The sequence below is a fragment of the Cyprinus carpio genome, chromosome B4 (genome assembly GCF_018340385.1).
Source record: "Cyprinus carpio isolate SPL01 chromosome B4, ASM1834038v1, whole genome shotgun sequence".
Taxonomy (NCBI): domain Eukaryota; kingdom Metazoa; phylum Chordata; class Actinopteri; order Cypriniformes; family Cyprinidae; genus Cyprinus; species Cyprinus carpio.
In genome coordinates this window covers 35,516,346-35,536,929 of record NC_056600.1, presented here as the reverse complement: position 1 = coordinate 35,536,929, position 20,584 = coordinate 35,516,346, and the positions used below count along the sequence as shown (strand labels likewise).

The window sequence follows — 20,584 nt, the reverse complement described above, 5'->3', positions numbered from 1 at the left end:
AGCGGTTGTGAGGCCGGTTGGATGTACTGCCAAATTCTCTGAAACAACTTTGGAGACAGCTTATGGTAGAAAAATGAACATTCAATTCACCAGCTTCAGCTCTGGTGAACAAACCTGCAGTCAGCATGCCAAATACACGCTCCCTTGCGACATCTGTGGCATTGTGCTGTGTGATAAAACTGCACATTTTAGAGTGGCCTTTTATTGTGGCCAGCCTAAGGCACACCTGTGCAATAATCATGCTGTCTAATCAGCATCTTGATATGCCACACCTGTGAGGTGGATGGATTATCTCGGCAAAGGAGAAGTGCTCACTAACACAGATTTTTATAGATTTGTGAACAATATTTGAGAGAAATAGGCCTTTTGTGTACATAGAAAAAGTCTTAGATCTTTGAGTTCAGCTCATGAAAAATGGGGCAAAAACATTTTTGCCCCATTTTTCATGAGCTGAACTCAAAGATCTAAGACTTATATATATATATATATATATATATATATATATATAAGACTGTGTCTGTGAATATTAAACTGCAAAAAGACGATTTAAATATAAATGTTCTTTTTGTTCATTTGATTACCAGAAAATACATAACACAGAGTTTGTGAAGAAATATTATTATTATTATTTATTCATTTTATGTGTTTACATTTGGAAAAGTTGTGCTTCCTGCATAAACCTGCCCTGTTGGTATGGCAGTAGCTTGCTTGCCCACCCTTGTTTAATTTCTTAATTCAAGCTCATTTTGAATAATAAAGTTTATTGTTAAATTGTTAAATACCCTGACTCCACTACATAGGCTTATGTTTGTCACATCATTATAAGAGTTTGATCACCACATTTGAGTAATCATTGCAAAAAATGTGTTTATGTATATATATTCTATATACAGTACCAGTCAAAAGTTTGGGCACACGAATGGAAAGTGTGTCCAAACATTTGACTATATTGTACTATATTATAGCCTACACATGCAGAATATTGACCGATATATCAGTCTCTTTTTTTACTCCCTAATATCGATATTGGCCCCAAAAAACCCATGTCGGTCAGGCTCTAGTAAAAATACAGTTCACTCATATGTGAAACCTCATGTGGTACTTAAGTCCTGCTCTATATCTGTAACTCTTTCCGCAGTGACCACATATAAACGGCTTCTCTCCAGTGTGAACTGTCATGTGCCTGTTAAGGTGTCCTTTTTGGCGGAAACATTTTCCACATTCTTGGCAGGTGAAAGGCTTCTCTCCAGTGTGAATTCTTATGTGGTCTTCAAAGCGTTGTTTATGATTAAACCACTTTCCACACTCTGGGCACACGTAGGGTTTCTCTCTACGAGTTCTCATGTGGACTTCAAGGATGTCATGTTGATCAGAACTCTTTCCACACTGATCATGTGTGTAAGGCTGCTCTCCATAGTGAATTCTCATGTGGCAATTAAGATTTCCTTTCCGGTTGAAACTTCTTCCACACTGTTTGCATTTGTAAGGCTTCTCTCCAGTGTGAACACTCATGTGGACTCCAAGTTGACCAGGTTGAGTGAAACTCCTTCCACACTGTTGGCATGTGTATGGCTTCTCTCCAGTGTGAATTCTAATGTGTCTTTTAAGACTTACTCCATGACTGAAATGTTTTCCACACTGTTGGCAGGTATAAGGCTTCTCTCCTGTGTGAACTCTCATGTGGACTCCAAGGTGTCTAAGTTGAGTAAAACTCCTTCCACACTGTTGGCACGTGTATAGCTTCTCTCCTTTTTGAATACTCGTGTGTCTTTTAATACTTTCTGTTTGACTGAAACCCTTTCCATACTGTTGGCAGGTGAAATAACTTCCTGTCTTTTGAGCCCTTTTTCTTGAGTAAGTCTTTTCAGTCTCTGAACAACTGAAAGATGTTTCTCCATTTATGAAATCATCATCTTTCTCTTCCATTTCATTAAGTACTTCACTCTTCTCTTTCAGTGCCATCAGGTCTAAGGTAAAAAATAAAAAAAATTAAGTTAACCCCAGTTTAAAGACAAACACAACAGACATCAAAACATTCAAACATGTAAAGTGTCAAAACTAACATACAACTACATCCTATAACCACTAGGCAACTGTGAGAGGTGTAACGTAATCTGAGAAACCCTTCTCAATATTGCTAAAGGGGTGGTCACACTGCACTTTTCGTTCCATTGACTTCCATTCATACGCATGCGAATGCGTCAGACCAGAAACGCAAGATCATGCGAAAAATTTCGCATTTCGCTGCGTTCCAAAGTTCAAGTTTGGTCAACTCTGACCTGCGAATTCGCATCACGTGTGACCAGTAGAAGATTGATAACTTACTGCGTGACCTCTCTGTACAGAAATTCAAAAATGGAGGAAGCGGTAATTTTAACCGTAGCGCAGCGTAACATCTTTAAAAGATTATAAAAATAAAATAAAAATAGCTGCATGGTTCGCGGTGTCAATGGAAACAGGAACAGATGGTACATTTGAATGCGGACACATTTTATCATTTTTATTTTTGCGATGTGCTTGTACAGTGTCTTATGTGAAGGTGTCGAAAGCGTCTTATATTGTTCTCTCTTTCTCTCCGTCGCAAAAGAAACAGTACAAGCACATCGGAATCCATGATGTGATAACTGAGGGCAAACTTTGGTGCCTGATGTTATATCCTGCTCCCGGCCCTTCACTCTTCACTTATTTAGCATGTCTCAAAAACTTATCAAGCTGGCATTGAAACCCTCTATTTAAAAAAGAAAATAACAGTTTGACCCAAAAGATCTAATCAATTAGGGGCAAAGGACCGAAGGCAAGCACCTATTGTAATAATTGGTGTTCCCTTTCAAGGGAACTTTGAACTGCGTCCTCTAGAGGTCGCTATGGGGAACACCTCGTCGTGACCTGTGTCTGAAGCATACATTGAAAAAACACCAACGAGTTGGCCGGCGACAGCCTCTGACGTCACTACCGGCGCGACTATAAACAGGCAACGGGATAACACGTCATTCTCTTCTTCGTCTTCAAAACTGTTTTGCTTGAAACGTGCATCTGAAAGAACCGGTAAGAACGCTCTTTCTCTGTCTATCATGGCGACTACTAGCAAGCATTTAGACAATGTGTGCATCCGTGTCTGCGTTATTTGACACCCGATGACACACACGATCTTTGCGTCATTTGTTTGGGTAAAGAGCACGCACGCGATGTCTTTGAGGAGGCAATCTGCGTGCATTGCGAGCGTTTTTTCAAGGAAAAAGCTCCGCTCTCGTTCGTCTCTCTTTCCGAGAGAAAAAAAAAAAAAAAAGGCAGCCATCTACTTCCTGCGGTTCAGGACCCGCCGCTGCTGAGGCACGGAGGAGAATGAGCTCGTGAGAATTTCAGGTGGATCTGTCTGAATGGTTTAAAGAGGGACTTTCCCTTTCACGCTCATAATGGCGGCGGACGAGAGAGAGCCTCGGGAGGATGATGTTATATCTTTAACACTTTATGATTCTGAGGTTAGTGCTCTGCTGGGTTTTTACCCAGGAAAAGCAGGAGATATTTGAGGATGGTGAAGAAGCTGAGGCTGAGCCTTCTCAATTCTCCTGTTCTGTGTATGTAGAGCTGTTGGAGTTTATGGATCGCGCCACAGCAAGGTTGGACTTGCCATGAAAGTACGCTAACAAGGTGACGCTGTGAGGCCGCCTCGATGAGCATTATCTTTCCGACCATAGCCCTCAAGCTCAGGTGAGCTATCCATTTCTGCCTGATCTCCATACAGAGATCTAAAGGAAATGAAAGAGGCCGTTTTCTTCTCGCATCCATCGGTTTTGGCCTAAGAGTTTTGCCGACATTGAGGCGATGCGTGAAAACGGCTATGAGAGGATGCCCCCTGTAGAAAGAGCTTTCTTTCTGCGGGGGAGACATCCTCTCTTAATCTCACTCCTTGCCATCTAAGCCCCTTCAAGAAATACATCTCGCTTAAATGGCAAGGCATACGCAACAGCGGGTCAGGCTGTGGCTTTATTACACACGATGGTGGTGCTTCAAGCATATCAGACTGATCTGCTAAGAGACCTGGATAGAGGCGAAGGCCTTTTTCCTGATCAGGTAGCCGAGCTGCGCCGCACCACAGATCTCTCTCCAGGCTACCAAGCAGGCCGCCTCTGCCAAGCGCAGGACGAGGCAGTGTTCCATGGTGGTGGCGGAGAGACTTCTGTGGATGAACCTGGCAGACATCGGGAAGAAAGAAAAGGCTTTCTTCTCGATGCTCAGGTTTCGCCTTCTGAACTTTTCGGTATTTCCGTTGAGACAGTGATCGAGAAGTTCGGGGAGATGAAGGCGCACTCCGCTGCTTTCAGATCCTTCGTTCCAGGAAGGTCCAGGTCTGAGCCCGAACAACATAGGGGTCCTGGCCTGTCTCAATCAGAGGATCAAAGACGGGCACAGAAGGCTAGTGTCGCGACTCGCGCTCCTCCCCCACATGCGGGCAGGGGTAAGAGGAATTGTGGGTCACAAGGAGGTAAGCAGAACCTAAGGGATGTGATCCAGATGAGGCAGTGTTCTCGTCTGAATCAGAGTGATACTGAGGTATCTACTAGTTCCCTTTAGGCAAGGCAAGGCAAGTTTATTTATATAGCACATTTCGTACACAATGGTAATTCAAAGTGCTTTACATAAAAGAAGGTAAAATAATCATGAAGAAAAATATTAACAAAAATAAAACAAGCAATTTTAAAACATTGGAAATGATTTAAAAATTGACTTATTTAAAATGAATTTAAAACAGTTAAAAATAGAAAATGATTTTACATAGAATACAGTGAATATGTAAAATACAGTGCAATCAATTCGGACATCGCACAGTGCTCATTCAACAAATGCACAGCTAAACAGATGAGTTTTGAGTCTAGATTTAAATGTGACTAATGTTTTAGCACATCTGATCTCTTCTGGAAGCTGATTCCAACTGCGGGCGACATAGTAACTAAAGGCGGACTCCCCTTGTTTTGTGTGAACCCTTGGTATTTCTAACTGACTCAATCCTAATGATCTGAGTGATTTATAAACGAGTAAAAGTACTTTAAAATCAATCCTAAATGTAACTGGAAGCCAGTGTAAGGACTTGAGGACTGGTGTGATATGCTCAGATTTTCTGGTTCTAGTCAGAATCCTGGCAGCAGCGTTCTGGATGAGCTGCAGCTGTCTAATGGTCTTCTTGGGAAGGCCGGTGAGGAGACCATTACAGTAGTCCACCCTGCTGGTGATAAAGGCATGAACAAGTTTCTCTAATTCTTGACTGGAAACAAAACATATAATTCTTGCAATGTTTTTTAGATGATAGTATGCTGATTTAGTTACTGCTTTGACATGACTACTGAAACTAAGGTCTGTCTCCAGAATCACACCAAGATTCCTGACTTGATTTTTAGTTGTTTGTCCCCTTGAGTCAAGGAATGCATCCACCTTGAAAACTTCATCTCTGTTTCCAAATGCAATAACTTTAGTTTTTTCCTTGTTTAATTGAAGAAAGTTCTGGCACATCCAACTATTAATTTCATCAATACATTGGCAGAGGGAGTCAATGGGGCTGTAGTCATTTGGAGATAAGGCTAGGTAAATCTGTGTATCATCAGCATAGCTGTGATAGGAAATTTGGTTCTTTCTCATTATCTGGCTTAGTGGGAGCATATACAGGCTAAACAAGAGTGGTGCCAGAATTGAGCCTTGTGGGACTCCGCATGTCATGGACGTCCACTTAGACTTATGCTCTCTTAGACTCACATAATAACCTCTCCCTTCTAAGTAGGACCTGAACCATTTGAGTACCATCTCAGAAAGCCCGATCCAGTTTTTTTCAGTCTCTCTAGTAGTATGTTATGATCAACAGTGTCAAACGCAGCACTGAGATCTAGCAATACCAGCACTGATATTTTGCCAGAATCAGAATTTAAGCGAATATCATTTATTATCTTAATGAGCCCTGTCTCTGTGCTGTGATGCAGTCGGAAACCAGATTGAAAATTGTCCAGGTATCCATTTGAGTTTAAGTATTTGTTCAGCTGATTAAAAACTACCTTTTCTATAATTTTGCCTATAAAAGGAAGATTAGATATTGGTCTATAATTGCTCAAAATGGTGTTATCAAGATTGCTCTTTTTCAGGAGGGGCTTTACAACTGCAGTTTTCAGGGAGTTTGGAAATGTCACAGAAAGAAGTGAGGCGTTCACCCACTTCTAAGAGATCTGCTTCTAAACAGTTTAAAACACTTTTGAAAAAAGATGTGGGAAGTGTGTCAAGATAGCATGTTGACGATTTTAGGTGCTGCACTATTTCTTCCAACATTTTGCTATCAATTGCTTCAAAAATGGACATAGTATCTTTTTGATATTGTGTCCAGATCTGTCTGACCTCTGCATTACTTGAGGATGTGCTAATCGCCTTCCTGATATTGATGATCTTCTCAGAAAAGAAGGAAGCAAACTCATTGCATTTGCTAACTGAGAGCATTTCGCTGGGAATCTGACTTGGGGGGTTTGTCAGTCTCTCAACAGTGGCAAAAAGAGTACGAGTGTTGTTTAAGTTACTGTTTATAAGGTTTGAGAAGAAATTCTGTCTAGCTGTGGCTAGTTTCACGTTAAAAGCATGAAGGCTGTCTTTATAGATGCTATAGTGAATTTTAAGTTTCGTCTTCCGCCACATCCGCTCGGCTTTTCTGCATTGTCTTTTCATAGTCTGAACTGCTGTTGATCTTCTCCAAACTGATTTCTGTCTGTTTTCTTACTGACTATTATTGGAGCAATATCATCAATAACATTCTTAACTTTTGAGTTAAAGGAATCAAGGAGAATATCAACAGAGTCTGCAGAAATGCTTGGTGTTAAATATACAGCCTCCATAAACCGCACACTAGTGTTCTCGTTAATGCATTTCCCTCTGACAGAGACAGATGTAGATTCAGTGGTAGCAGAGATCAATATATCAAAGAAAATACAGAAGTGATCAGATAGTGCCACATCCTTAATAACAATGGATGAAATGTTTAGACCCCTACTGATGATTAAATCTAGAGTGTGTCCACCTTTGTGTGTGGGTCCATGCACATGCTGAATCAGGTCAAAAGTGTTTAGAACCGTTATCATTTCTTTTGTAATTTTGTTTTCTGTATTATCTATATGAATATTAAAATCCCCTGCAATAGCAAAACAGTCAAACTCTGAGGAAATCATTGATAGCATTTCTGTGACCTCTTCAACAAAGGCTGGAGAGTATTTTGGAGGCCTGTAAATAATGATAAACAGAATGCGTGGAGCACCTTTAGGGATTTTTAACTTCTGCTTTTATCTTCCCCTTCCTAATTCCCCTGTAACCACCAGCTCTCCACCTGATCGAGGTTAGGTGGAAACCTCTCACATAACAGTCTCCTATGCTGGACCTATAATGTTTTTGGCTGGTTCTATGTTCATAGCAACCACCTTACTGATGGTCCGGACTAAAAGGAGGCGCCCCTTGAGCGGGGCTCCAGCGCAGGAGGGTGGGAGTATAAAATTAACCCTTTCTGTATATACTTATGTGTAAATTGCTGGTGGTTATGTGTCTACTAATAAACTCTGTGAGTTTCCTTTGCAGTGCTCAGTTACAGTGTTTACTAAACACTCGACAGCACCAGCCATCCGGCTTCATGTTCCAGTATTAGGCGGCTGAGATCACAGGTTTCTGCGGGAGCCTCCTTGATCATCAGGCCTGGCACAGCACTGCAGGGAATTTCATGCCTCTGCGATGCTTAGGAACCTTCAGGTACACACGCTAAGCTCTGTGTACTTTCTGAAAACCACATGGTGGTCAGTGTGCACGCAAGACTCTGCACACTTTCTGAAATCCTGTATGGTAAGGGCTACGCGCTCCACCTCGTTCCCTTTCTTGAGATGATTAGACCTTGGTTCCTTGGGCTCCATTCAGCCAGTGTGTAATCGTTTTTTACACTTCAAGCATCACTTCCCTCAACATGAGGGGCTATTTGGGCAATTCTCGTGGTAGTTTAGCAGCGCTCCCCTTTTCCAAGAAGGGTCACCTATGAGCGTGCTACTCTGGATTCGGAGTTCTCCTCTCATATGAGACTGAGTTCACTGTTTTTCCCCAGAGCGCTCCAGCATTATTTCCACAGATCGAGTTGATGACTCTCAAACATACTGTTTTGAGATGCACCATTCCATCTATGAGCTGCTCTATCAGAGTGCCACGAGAGCCCTTCTTTAGAACAGTATTTGAAAATCCATGCTATGGCAAGTGTGCACGTGAAGTCTTTGCACACTTTCTGAAATCCACACTGTGGTAAGTTCGCACGCTAATGCTCTGCGTTCTTTCTAAAATCCTATATGGTGAGGGCTTCGCGCGGTTGCTTCGTACCCTTTCTTGAGTTGGTAAAAGCCCCGTTCATCTTGGGCGCCACTCCACCTATGTATCCTCGGATACCTATCTAAACAGGGTGTTGCAACTGGAGATCTGTTGAGACAGCTCCTTCAGCAAGCCTTTTGCGAGAGCAAGCGGTAGCCCCTGTATGACAGGCAAGACTTAGTATAAAATGCTAGGTTCCTAGCCGTATCCCTTTAAAGGAATCTTTCCTGATTCCAAGCCTTCAGCTCTACCCTGGGCCGAGGCCCTAACAATTAAGTTGGGTATGTAGCTTAGGCTTTTGGCCGTAAGGGGTACTGTCACAGACAGCCGTCTAAACGTCCCGGGGCAACTCCCATGGAAATGGTAGAGTTGGTACTTAGTGTTCGCCATGATTCTGGCCTGCACTCCCCTCAGCATGGCGGCGCGTGGGTATACTGTTCCCCATAGCAACCCCTAGAGGACGCAGTTCGAAGTTCCCTTGAAAGGGAACGTCTCAGGTTATGAATGTAACCATGGTTCCCTAAGTAGGGAAAGACACACTTTGTCCTCTAGCTTCCTGCCATGCTTTGGATGCAAGCTTCAGATGAAGAAGTGAATGATGTGTTATCCCGGTGCCTGTTTATAGTCGCGCCAGTAGTGACGTCAGAGGCTGTCTCCGGCCAACTCGTTGGTGTTTTTTCAATGTATGCTTCAGACACGGGTCACGACGAGGTGTTCCCCATAGCGACCCCTAGAGGACGCAGTGTCTCGTTCCCTACTCAGGGAACCATGGTTACATTCGTAACCTGAGACGTTCTTATTCTTTCAAACTTTGGAACCGTAGAAGCAAAATTCTTTTTTTCCACCAATTCTTTAACTTTGTCCAAGTTATTGTTCCTAAAAGTACATTTTAAAATACTGTAGACAGACATATTAATAGATCACATTTCCCTGCAGGTTTGGGCTATTTTAACATTGGAAAATGTTTTTTTTTTTAAATTAACACAAGGTGTTCTTTAAGTGCATTTCATTTTGAGTGTGCTTTTCACGGTTCTGATAATTAAGTTGTATTTTGTGAAGTTCCATGTGCATTTCATCTTGTTTTCTTTATTTTACAAAAGTACAACGTTTTTGTTGACATTGTGAGTACATGAATAAAAGTAGATTATTTAGTTTCAAATGATGTTTTCCTCTTATCTGCATGAACAAAAATTATGGCATTAAAAAATTCCAATAATCTTGCGGGCACCTTCATGTCATGCAGTAAACATGCTAATAGCTTTCAAACTCTTTGCAAGCACCCATAAATGCACCCTAATCTGCTTGTTAAGTCTGACATCACGTGTCAACTCTTCCGTGTCCAAACGCTCTATCAGATACCACAAGAAAACAACAAAAGGTGCTAATATACACTCACAATGTGATGTAATACTACCAAAACTATTATAGTCCTAACCTTTAAATCCATACTGAAATCCCAGATAGCCAGACAATGAAAATGTAAGACCAATTCCATGCAAATGTTAACCTTGCCATGAAAAAATTAATTTTTTACCAAAATAACAAAACCCTTTCAAAGTTGTCCTTTAAGGTCTGTATTTTATTTTACTGATGTGCTGTCATGGAAATTTTGAGGAAACTGCTTTGTTTATTCACCACATATGAGGGTTGCAAAGATAGAAAAGTTTAATTTTCAGTCAACCATATTTCATGCTTTCAAAAGAGGGATCAAAGACTACCTTTTTAAATACTTTATGTTAACACACATTTCCCTTTTACCTCACTTTCTTTCCCGTGCGCGCCCTCTGTTGACCAAGAGGAGTTATTTCTGAGGTTACTGCAGATCTTCGATTTCTGGATAAATATCTACTTTATTTGAAGTAAATGGTAAGTAATTTGATATTTACATGTATGTACATTTTAATTTTTCAGAAAAGTGTACAAATTAATATATATATACATATATACATATATATATATATAAATTATATATATATATATATATGAGACATATATATATATATATATATATATATATATACACATATACATATACATATATATACACACACACAGTATATCTATCTATCTTGAACACACTGTGGCAACTGGGGCCTGTGTATAATGAAAGAATCAGTTCAGTTTTGACAATTTTTTTTATTACACAGTATCAATTTTAATAAAAGTGATTAATATAATACAACCAATAAAATGATATATAATAACCAACAAAGAAACAACAACAAAATGTATTTATACTATATAACTCATCCTATAGCGCAATGGCAAAATCTAATACTGAAAGACCCAGGGAATGCAGAGAGAGGAGGAGGAATAATGAAAATTTCAAGGAAAAGGAGAAATAAAGAAAAAAGCAGAAAGACTAAGAAAGAAAGAAACAATCAAAACAAGAGGCAGAGAGAGTCAGGGAGCTTGCTAGAGAAAGACAGAGAAAAAGGCGTTTGCTGAAGAGGTCACAGGTTCCTGATTTACTCCAGGAATCACAGAATTCACCATTTAAAACAAGACAGTCTCTAGGCAAGGCACTAAGAAGAGCACTCCTAGCTTTACTTAGCAGCCCTCTAAAAAATAAACAATTATAAAAAAAGATTGCAACATCACTGTGCCTTCTACCAGAGAAAAATAAAATAAATCATGTGGCCACCACCACTACTACATATGATCATGTCAGGGAATTCTATGAGAGAGATGACATCTCAAGGCAAGCACCAGGATTGAGGGATGTGGTCACAGTCAGAGAGGGAGGAATGAAAAAGAAAATCCAGAAACGGCATTTAACAACGTCTATTCTAGAGGCCTACTGCTACTTCAAAAATGAACATCCGGAGTCTATAATTGGAAAATCTAAATTTGCTGAGCTTCGACCATCTCATGTGCTCCGGTCTTCAGACACTCCAAGAAATGTGTGTCTTTGCCGATATCACGAAACATGTCATCCCAAGGCAGGCATTCTAGAGCACACAGGATTTTGTTGAAGCTGTGGCCTGCAATCCAGACAGTCCCCTCTGCATGTGAGGACAGTGTGCTGAATGCAGGAATGGCAAGCTCATGGAAATGCATACCCTCTGTAACATCCCAGAAGAAGATAAACAAATTAAGGTGACCTGGTACGCATGGGAAACAACAGAAGGGCTGCCAAATAAGGTCCAAAAAAGTGGCACACTAGGTAATGTACTTAATTTTGTCGACCTTATTTAGTGATGGAGCTGCTTCTCAGTTTAAGAACAAGTTCATCTGGTGTTTCATGTCAACTACATTCAAGGAGCTGTTTCCAACAATAAGAGTACAGTGGCACTTCTTTGCCACAAGCCATGGCAAAGGTGCAGTGGATGGTGTGGGAGCAACTGTGAAGTGTGCAGTTAACACTGATGTCCTCTGCAGACAGGCAATCCTTGTGGCAGATGCTGCTTCATTTGTAGCTTCTGCAAGGAAGAGTTGCCCAAACATCAACATCAAACTCATTACATCCAACAAAATCACAGATTTTATACAGCATCATAAGCTAAATGAGCGATGGGCCATTATCTCAGATGTTCCAGTCTCAGGGGGAGAAGTGCGTCACAAAAAATACTCTGAGGCAGAACAGTCAGGTGTCCATACATTTCTGCTCTCGGAAATCACATCTGCTGAAAGTCCTGAACACCAGTCCTCTGAGCATCAGTCAACAGCTGCAAAGAACATCAAAACTGGAGACTGTGTCTTGGTCCAATTCAAGGCAAACAAATCATTCAGGCAATTTGCTGGACTTGTTAATAACCGAGAGCAGGAGGCACTGGAAATAAGGTTCTTAAGAAGGAATGACAGTCCTGGATTAGTGTACATCTTACCTGTGATGGAAGATAAAGCTCGGGTGACACCTGACCAAGTGATTGAGACTTTCAACCCAAACGTAGACAACAGAGGAGGGAGGTATCACTTTGCAGAGGCAGTCTTTGCAGAATAGAAAGAGAGAAAAAATACAATTCATCTAACTGATCACATTTGTACTCGTTTATTTGATGTTTTGTATATTTGTTTTGCCTTGATTGATGTTTTACATTAGCTTTTACATTTGATAATTTCATCCTTAAAATATTTAATAACATGTAAAAAAGTTACAGTTAATTAACTTTATTAATTAACATATTGTAAGTTTCTTATTCACAATGATTCATGCTCATAACAGTGATCAATATAGTGTATGCGCACCTTTTTGGACATCTGTTTTACAGCCCTCTTGTTGCTACAAAATCCTCAACGCTAGTCAGTAACAAATGTTGGCCTAGGTAAAAAAAAGTTAATGTTGTTAATTATTTATCTTTCAAGTATTTCTTAAAGATGGTTCACATTAAACACTAAATGAAAATACTGTATGTACTTTATGCTTACCTTTTTTTGGACATCAGACATGTCGTTTGCTGCGTCTTAATCTTCTTAACATCCAAATGCCAGCCATTAAACTTGGTAAAACATAACTACTAATTAAGTAATATTTAGAGATGATATATAACATGTAGATCATTCTAAAGCATTGGCTTACATTGCAATTATTTTGACAAACATTATGCAGCTATTTTGAATCACAATTGCTCATTAAGCAACGCAACCTAAGAATAAACATCGCCATCAAACATAATATTGCAATCACTGTGACATGATTGTATTTTACATACCATTCTTCACACAGACACAGGCTGACACAGTGCACACTAACAACCGGACAATACTTCAATTCACCGAGGTTTGTTCTGAGTGGATACTGCGGCGATCTCTGGAACTTGGTAAACATTTATTATAGCTGATGATGGATATTAGCAATTCTATATTATTCGAGGTCTAAAGTAAACACCACATTAGCGAATAATCATGTCCGAATTCAGTTTTGAACCTATCCGCACTGGGGTGCATTTCCCAAAACCATAGTTGCTAACCTGTTAGCAACTTAGTTGGTTGGCAATGGGAAATTGCATCGCAACCAACAAAGTTGCTAACTTAGTTAGCAACTATGGTTTTGGGAAACGCACCCCTGGTTACATTTTAAAACCACACTCACGCGAACACAAGTTAATCTATAACAAGGTGATTTCAGTTTAAATGTTATTTTATTGTGCAACCTTACCATACAGTTGTCTCAAAGGGAAATGTTTGTTGGTTTAAATACCCAACAGAGACCCACAATTAGATCTTGGTTAACGTTTTTAAAGCATTTTATCTGATTTGTCAGACATGTCACAATTTCAGATTGGTCACGTCCATAACACTGGTTTTTCCTCACAAATGCAAAAATGAATAAAATAATGAATTTATGTTCCATGGAGAGACAACCCTTACCCTTTCGGCTGGTGTTATGTCTTTTGGCTTGTGCATTTGAATTCGCAGAATTTCTACAAAGTATGTCGACTCCCAAAGACTCCTGTCCTTTTTTGTCACGTCCGTAACGCATGCATATTTACCTGATTTAAAATATAAAACACGTGCATAGACAGTTTTTTTTTCTGATGCCTAAACTCTATGGTTAGGGGTTTAGAAAAATATAAACAGATGTTTCAGTATATTGTTAACATTTAAAGGCCGTGTTGCAGGGTTAATTTTTCAACGAATTTGTGCAATTTGCTTGTTGGTAATAAACATTTAAACTGTTATCCATTGTATTTTATGTTGTTGGGTATCACAAAACGGAATATAATACGAAAAAAGTAGGTACTATCTTACAGCGGTTTGCAACGATTCTCCTTTCCCCCACAATGCATTGCATTACGTCACGTTGGGGAGAGAATTTACCAAAGCCCGCCTTGAGAGCATTGAGAGTGACTAGAGAGACGAGTAGTAGACGAGAGTATTCAGATAGCGCAGATTATAGATAAATACATAGATATAGATAGATAGACTAGATATATAGATAGATAGATAGATAGATAGATAGATAGATATCGACCAACAGCGACCAAAACGCACTCACTTCCCTACAGCACAAGCTTTCCAACGTAGTTTCCATGGGACAGCACTGCCCACACAAGACACTTCACCAACTCTGCACTCATTCTCCTCGGACCATGCATTTAATTGGCTTTGATGGCCATCAGTTCTTGGCAATTCCTCATTTGCCCTCTCACGTCTGGCTGGTTTGAAATTATAGGGCTGCGGGCCATCATACATGTTGGCTCTTGCCACCTCTTCCTCATCCCAGTTTTTATCGCAACGTTACATTGTCCTAAAATCATTTTTTCAACGTGTACCACTTGCATAAACACTGCGTCCGTAGGCAGTATTATCCTTAGGGGCTGTCATTGTTGTTTCGCGTCCTGTGTGACGTCGGAACTCGAAGTACATCGATCTAGTACGAGTTCACGGGTGGGAAGTCACGGGTTTGACTGCCGTTCCAGTGCACTTTAACGAGTTTAAGGTTGGAAAAACACGGATTACAGGTTGCCTGGAACGCGCATCATACTAGGCTGAGGCTACCTTTCCTCCACTTCTCCACAACGTCATCGACGTCATCACCGAATTGCGTAAAAAAACCCTGTTAATACCAAAAAACGTAAAAAACTGGTCTTTAAGACCATTTTTGAGACATTTTAAAAATGATATACGTATCTTGAGTGATTTATGTACCCATTAATCGACAGTGGTGGTTAACCTGCAACATGGGCTTTAAATTTTCTGAGAATTTATATTTCAAGTTTTTACTGCGAATGTCACGTCCATAACGCTGGAATTGCTCATAAATATAAATAAATAAATATAAAAATTATTTGTGTTTGGGATGCTGTGAGTATGGAGACTGTAGTGTACACCACAAGTTTGAAAACGTTTAGATTAAATGTTTAATATGGATGAACAGTGCTCATAAATGGCTGCTGAGGCTGTATTTTCAAGTGAAGCCGAGTCGAGGCTTGGACCCAGAAACAGCGCTTCTTACGTCACCACTTTACAACAGAATAGCACACAATTATCTAGGTTAAAGTTAGAGCGAGTGGCCATGTAAAACTGCCACTATTTACTTCCAAGTGACAAGTCATATGTGAGATTAATGCCAGATTTCCTGCCTTATATACCATTATTACCTCAAGGAACAGCTGTTAATGATTTCTCCGTAATGGACACGGACCATTTTATTCTGTGACTAACTGACTAATAAAATGTTAGTCGACTTAGCCTCTTCTCGTCGACAAGCATTCAGTAGACTATTAGTTGGCAGCCCTAGTGGGATGAAAGCAACTGTTGTCACCAGAGTTTATTTTGCTTACGTAAGCATGATATCAGAACAAGTTTGAAAACTTTTATCTATTTCATATGCAAAAATGTTACTCAGTCCTAGCAGTGAACATGGACATTTAAATATGAAATGAGAAACAAAGCTTTTTTTAAATCAGAGCACTGAAATAAGAGTAGAAAATGGCTTTTAAGAGAACTTTAAGCAAAAACGTGAAGCTGAAATCCTTTACAAAAAAAAAAAGGGGGAGCTGCAGAAGGAAAGACAGTGTGCAAAAACCTGCCAAAGGCAAATCAATTGAGAAAATGACAGTTCATAAAATAGTTCAGCTTTGAGAATGAAAACCAACCTGTTTGTTCCTCAGTATCTTCATGTTTGTCTCTAAATGTTTCTTTAGTTTTCATGTCTTCACTCTCCTCTTTAATAAACTCCATCTTTATAATCGTGTGTCACGTGGATCTCAGTCACGTCAGCAGGAGTTTTTCTGTGTTTGAATACTTTGTCCTGTTTAGAATAAAAAAATTAAATAAAACAAAATAAATATCTGGGCGAGTCTTAATCAGCTCCCTAGTTCAATAGTCAGTGCACTGGTAAGGGAGTCAAGAGTGATAGCAAATGGACTTAAATGATGATAGTGGGCTGCAACGGTATTGCAGGGGGGCCGCCAATTATTATTAATAGAAATAATAATATTGTTACTTTATGTAAAAAATGTCTGGTCATAATTAAAATTACAATTTGATACATAATTAAATAACGAGATATAAATACAGGGTTCATACAGAAACTGCAAATTTAAGTTCCAGGACTTTCAAAACATTTGAGTACTTTTCAAGTACCTTTTCAAAAAAAAAAAAGTCAGATTCAAGTATTTTGAAATTCAAGTAAATTTTGTTTTAATACATCATATGCTATAACTGATTTAAATATGGATAAATGATTGTCAACAGCATCGCTGAAAAGGACAAATACAGACGTAGCATTGAAAATGTCCTAACTTCTATTTCAGTGATGTCGCATCTGGAACAACAGCATACAAATAGCAAACAAATATCTCAATTTTAATTGATTCTCATTTTTACAAAATGATATTGATTCTTAAATCCCAAGAATTGATTAGTCAAGCCTGTGTTCAGTTAATGGATTGAACGTTGAAGGTCACCTCCCATCCAATATATTGCAATAAGCACTGTGCGTTGGTACTTTCAATATGAAAAAGTCTCAGATATCAATTAATGTTCATTGTATTTTAGTATTCAAACAATAAATGTCGTTTTGGCACTGTTTTATGTTCAACAGATGCGGCAGCGCGAGGCGCACATGAACCGATCATCTCCACCACATTACTATCAGCTATAGCACAAAATAAACATCACTAAACATCCAAAGGTAAGTTAAGAAAGAGTACAACTTTACAATCAGTATCCTGTTTCATGCAATCGCTCAATCAGTGTTTCAGCCGCACAAAGACGTTAATATAACGTCTTGTAAACTATATCACGTAACGTCACATTTACCAGAGAAAAACATATTCGGTGACCATAAACTCATTAGTCAGCTAGAACAATAAACTGTGGTGAGGAGCATTTTGCTAAATGCACCATACAACATTTATTAAAATTTTTTGCTGTTCTTTAATGTTTTATTTATGTTTGAATAAATCCGTCCAAGTTGTTATGACAGCCTCTATTTAAATGTGTATATTTAAAAAAAAAAAAAGAAAGAAACTTAATTATTATAAAAACTTAATTAAGTGCAATTTAAGCAGTTGTACAGCACAAAATCAGTCTATTTTAACCTTCAGTATTACAATGTAGCTATATTTTACAGCTTTAGCTGAGAGATTCTTTTCTTGACAAAATTTGCCATCTGTACCTGATATATGTATCCAAAATAATCGATATTGAATCGAATTGATTTGCAAGCTTGTGAATGAGAACTGAATCGTGAAATTTGCGTCAAACCCGGCCCTAATTCAAACTATAACAATGATAAACTCAGGTACTGATTATGTGCTTTATTCAATGCTAAAAGTGTCTAATGGAAGTATGAATATCATTTTGCATAATATTTATACACATACTGAAAACAACAGATAGTTACCTCAGATATAAGAAATAAATTAAACCAAACATAATTATATGCGTTAAAACTGTGAACTCAATACGAACCAACAAGCGTATTCCATAAAGATTGTAGTAGTCACTCAGTATGTACTTTTAATAATGTTAAAAATGTTTAGCCTAATATTTATACATTAGATTATAAACTTGCCATGTCGTTGGGAAGCTGTGCAGACAAATGCATACATGGTTTTATGTTTACGCAATGCGTAAAAACACAGTATAAGTCATTATATTTGTTGCGTCCAGTGGGGACATAATTGCTGATTATAATGACTTATACTGTTTTTACGCGCTGCGTAAACATAAAACCATGTATGCATTTGTCTGCACAGCTTCTCCACAACATGGCAGCTGCGGCAGTAGCGAGAATAAAAGTTTTTCCTTCTTTCTTTGCGTGAAAATCGGGGCAGCGTTATGCAAATCTTCCCACACAGTGATGTAGAGATGTGGGGACATGTTAGAATGAGGCATTTTAGGAGGGTGTGGTTGACTCTTAACTTTCATAAAGAATATCTGTTTGGATTTGAGACTTTATTCTTTGCAACTTTACAGACCTTCTTCGTGCACCAATAACTTTATGCCTCATTTGTAATGTGTTTTATTGTTTTTGTCTTGTCGTGCTGGGAGTTGTCATCACAGTATGTTAAGGGGTGTAACATTTCAGTCACACGCTTGAGGTATTCGGCCAATCACAATGCACTGGATTGCTGGCCAATCAGAGCACACCTCGCTTTTCAGAACGATGAGCTTTTTAAAAATCGACGCATTTTAGAATGCGGGGCACAGAGGAGAACAATAATGTACAGTATGTGGGAAATAATGTTTTTTTTTTTTTTTAAACCACATAAACACATTGCATTACACCAAATAATGTTCTTTATGGGGTCATATGACCCCTTTAAATTTTTGTGTAGGAGGCCGCAGAAACAAATGTGTTTGGTCTTGTGGGCCGTGAGTTAAAAAAGGTTGGGAAGCACTTGATTACACGTTTAAAAATTGCTATTATTTTAAGGTTTTCATTACGACAGCAGCAACAACAAAAACACATCTGCAATTGTTTGTTAAAATTCTCATTTGTTGTTGCATTTACAGTTTTGAGCAGCAGGTCTCCTCAGCGAGCGATTATTCCAGCGATTAGAATCACTGAATCATTTTGTGAATCGACTGATTCTGGAGTTACAAAAAGATCTGTTTCTCTCAACACCAATGTAACTGAATCACTACTCAGGGATGCACTTTACTCCCAGTTATAAAGTTCATTATTAGATAAAATATTAGTGATGTGATGTTCACCACCGAGGCTTTGAAGCTTGTATAAAAAAAAATGAAGCATCTCACACTGAAGACTTCTCAAAATCCTTCTTCACTTGAATTAAGATTATAATTATTACATTTTAAAGCACAGCCACCACAAAATCAGACTTTAGCACCTCTTTTTACTTTGAGATTGTTTTGAGGTTAAATACAGACTTAAAATCATAAGATATAGTTTAATAGCTATGATGAAATCATGATTGAAATCAAATATTTGGATTGCTGACAAGAAACACTGGAACACAGGGGAAAAAAATCAAATACAAATCCAAATAGGAAAAAAACAGTTACTGAATAAGCATGTGTCCTAAACTCCTGAAACGCTGATGTCTCATATCTTAAAGCAATCAGTGTAATTTGGGAAAGATATCAAGTGTGTGTGTATGTGTGCAAAAAAAATATTAATTTATTCATATATTGTGCAAAACAACGACTGACATGTAGAAGACTTATTTATACACACAGCACAAACATGTATTAGTAGTCTGGGACGCAGAGGCCGTCTGAGCAGAAGATCTCGTGAGTGAATGAATCCTTTAATTCAGATACAGTTGAGAGCTTAATTTTCCATCACTATAAACTATTACAATGTTACATTCGATAACTATTAACTTTACCTCGCTTGTAAACACTATAAAATAGATTGAACGCGTTGGTATGAATTCAAACACTTTAAATGATTTAGACCACAAACCTGTCTTCAGCTGAAACACAGACGCAGGAGCGCGGCGCAGCTACATGACGTCATGCCAACAAGATCAAACTAAAAGTCCTGTTCACGCGCTGCTGCGTCTACAATCCGGAAAGTGCTTAGATATTTAGATAAAGGAAACACGTACCAATAATAAAACATATGTCAGCGGTACTCAGTTTTATTCTTGGTGAAATACATATTGAAATATACATAAAGAAAAACTACAAATACTTACAAATTATATTTAAATTTTTATTTCTTTATGTATTATTATATTTTTCCTAATTCATTCATTCATGTATTTATGACAACATCTACTTCCACAATTATTTATTTCCATGTTTATTCATACATTTACTTAATTTTGTATTTATTTATGCATTATGTGAACATTTATTTATTTCCAGATTTATTTCCATTTATTTATTTAGGCCTTTCTTTGCCAGCAAGGAGGAATGATCCTATTAATATATTTTGCTTCCAAATGTGCATTCTGAATAATACATTGATTTCCCTTACTAACCTGCTGCAGTCCAGTTTGTCTTCTCATTAACAATGTTTTCTCTTACTGTTCATATTTCATACTTGTTTACATTTTTTAAATGCATTTGACTGATAAACACCCTTACAAAAATTAACCTTGGTTTTACTATAGTAAATATGTAGTGTTCTTTTTTTTCTTTTTTTTTGTGGTCTGGTTTTATCACAGTTTTACTACCCAGATAGCACAAGTATGTCTGCAAGATGTCTGTTAAAGATATTTTGATCTGGAAAGCATCTGCTGTGTACAAACATCTGACAGACCTCTTTCAGATGTCAGTTTTACATACACTCTAAATTTTAAGCATCTTAAGGACATCTAATATATGTCTATTTGATATCTGATAAGAACACGTCCAATAG

General features: G+C 38.5%; 1 protein-coding gene across 6 annotated transcripts; it reads right to left on the bottom strand.

The window, feature by feature from the left end:
* Positions 1-501: 501 nt before the first annotated feature.
* LOC109082918 (gastrula zinc finger protein XlCGF8.2DB-like) lies at positions 502-19,789 on the bottom strand. 6 transcript variants are annotated; one of them, XR_006154604.1, is made up of 7 exons: positions 19,682-19,789; positions 15,897-16,051; positions 12,724-13,787; positions 12,544-12,616; positions 12,183-12,285; positions 11,956-12,023; positions 10,483-11,777 (listed from the first exon to the last, which is right to left on the bottom strand). XR_006154604.1 is itself a non-coding variant. In XM_042722540.1 (4 exons), the coding sequence occupies exon 4, from the start codon at positions 1,960-1,962 to the stop codon at positions 1,078-1,080; it is 885 nt and encodes a 294-aa protein (XP_042578474.1). In that variant the 5' UTR covers positions 1,963-1,967; positions 12,183-12,285; positions 12,544-12,616; positions 12,724-14,105; the 3' UTR covers positions 502-1,077. The 6 variants fall into 6 exon arrangements, 2 of the variants coding, with proteins under 2 accessions (XP_042578474.1, XP_042578472.1); XR_006154603.1 differs by having other exon boundaries at positions 10,483-12,023; XR_006154605.1 differs by lacking the exon at positions 11,956-12,023.
* Between the last annotated feature and the right edge of the window lie 795 nt (positions 19,790-20,584).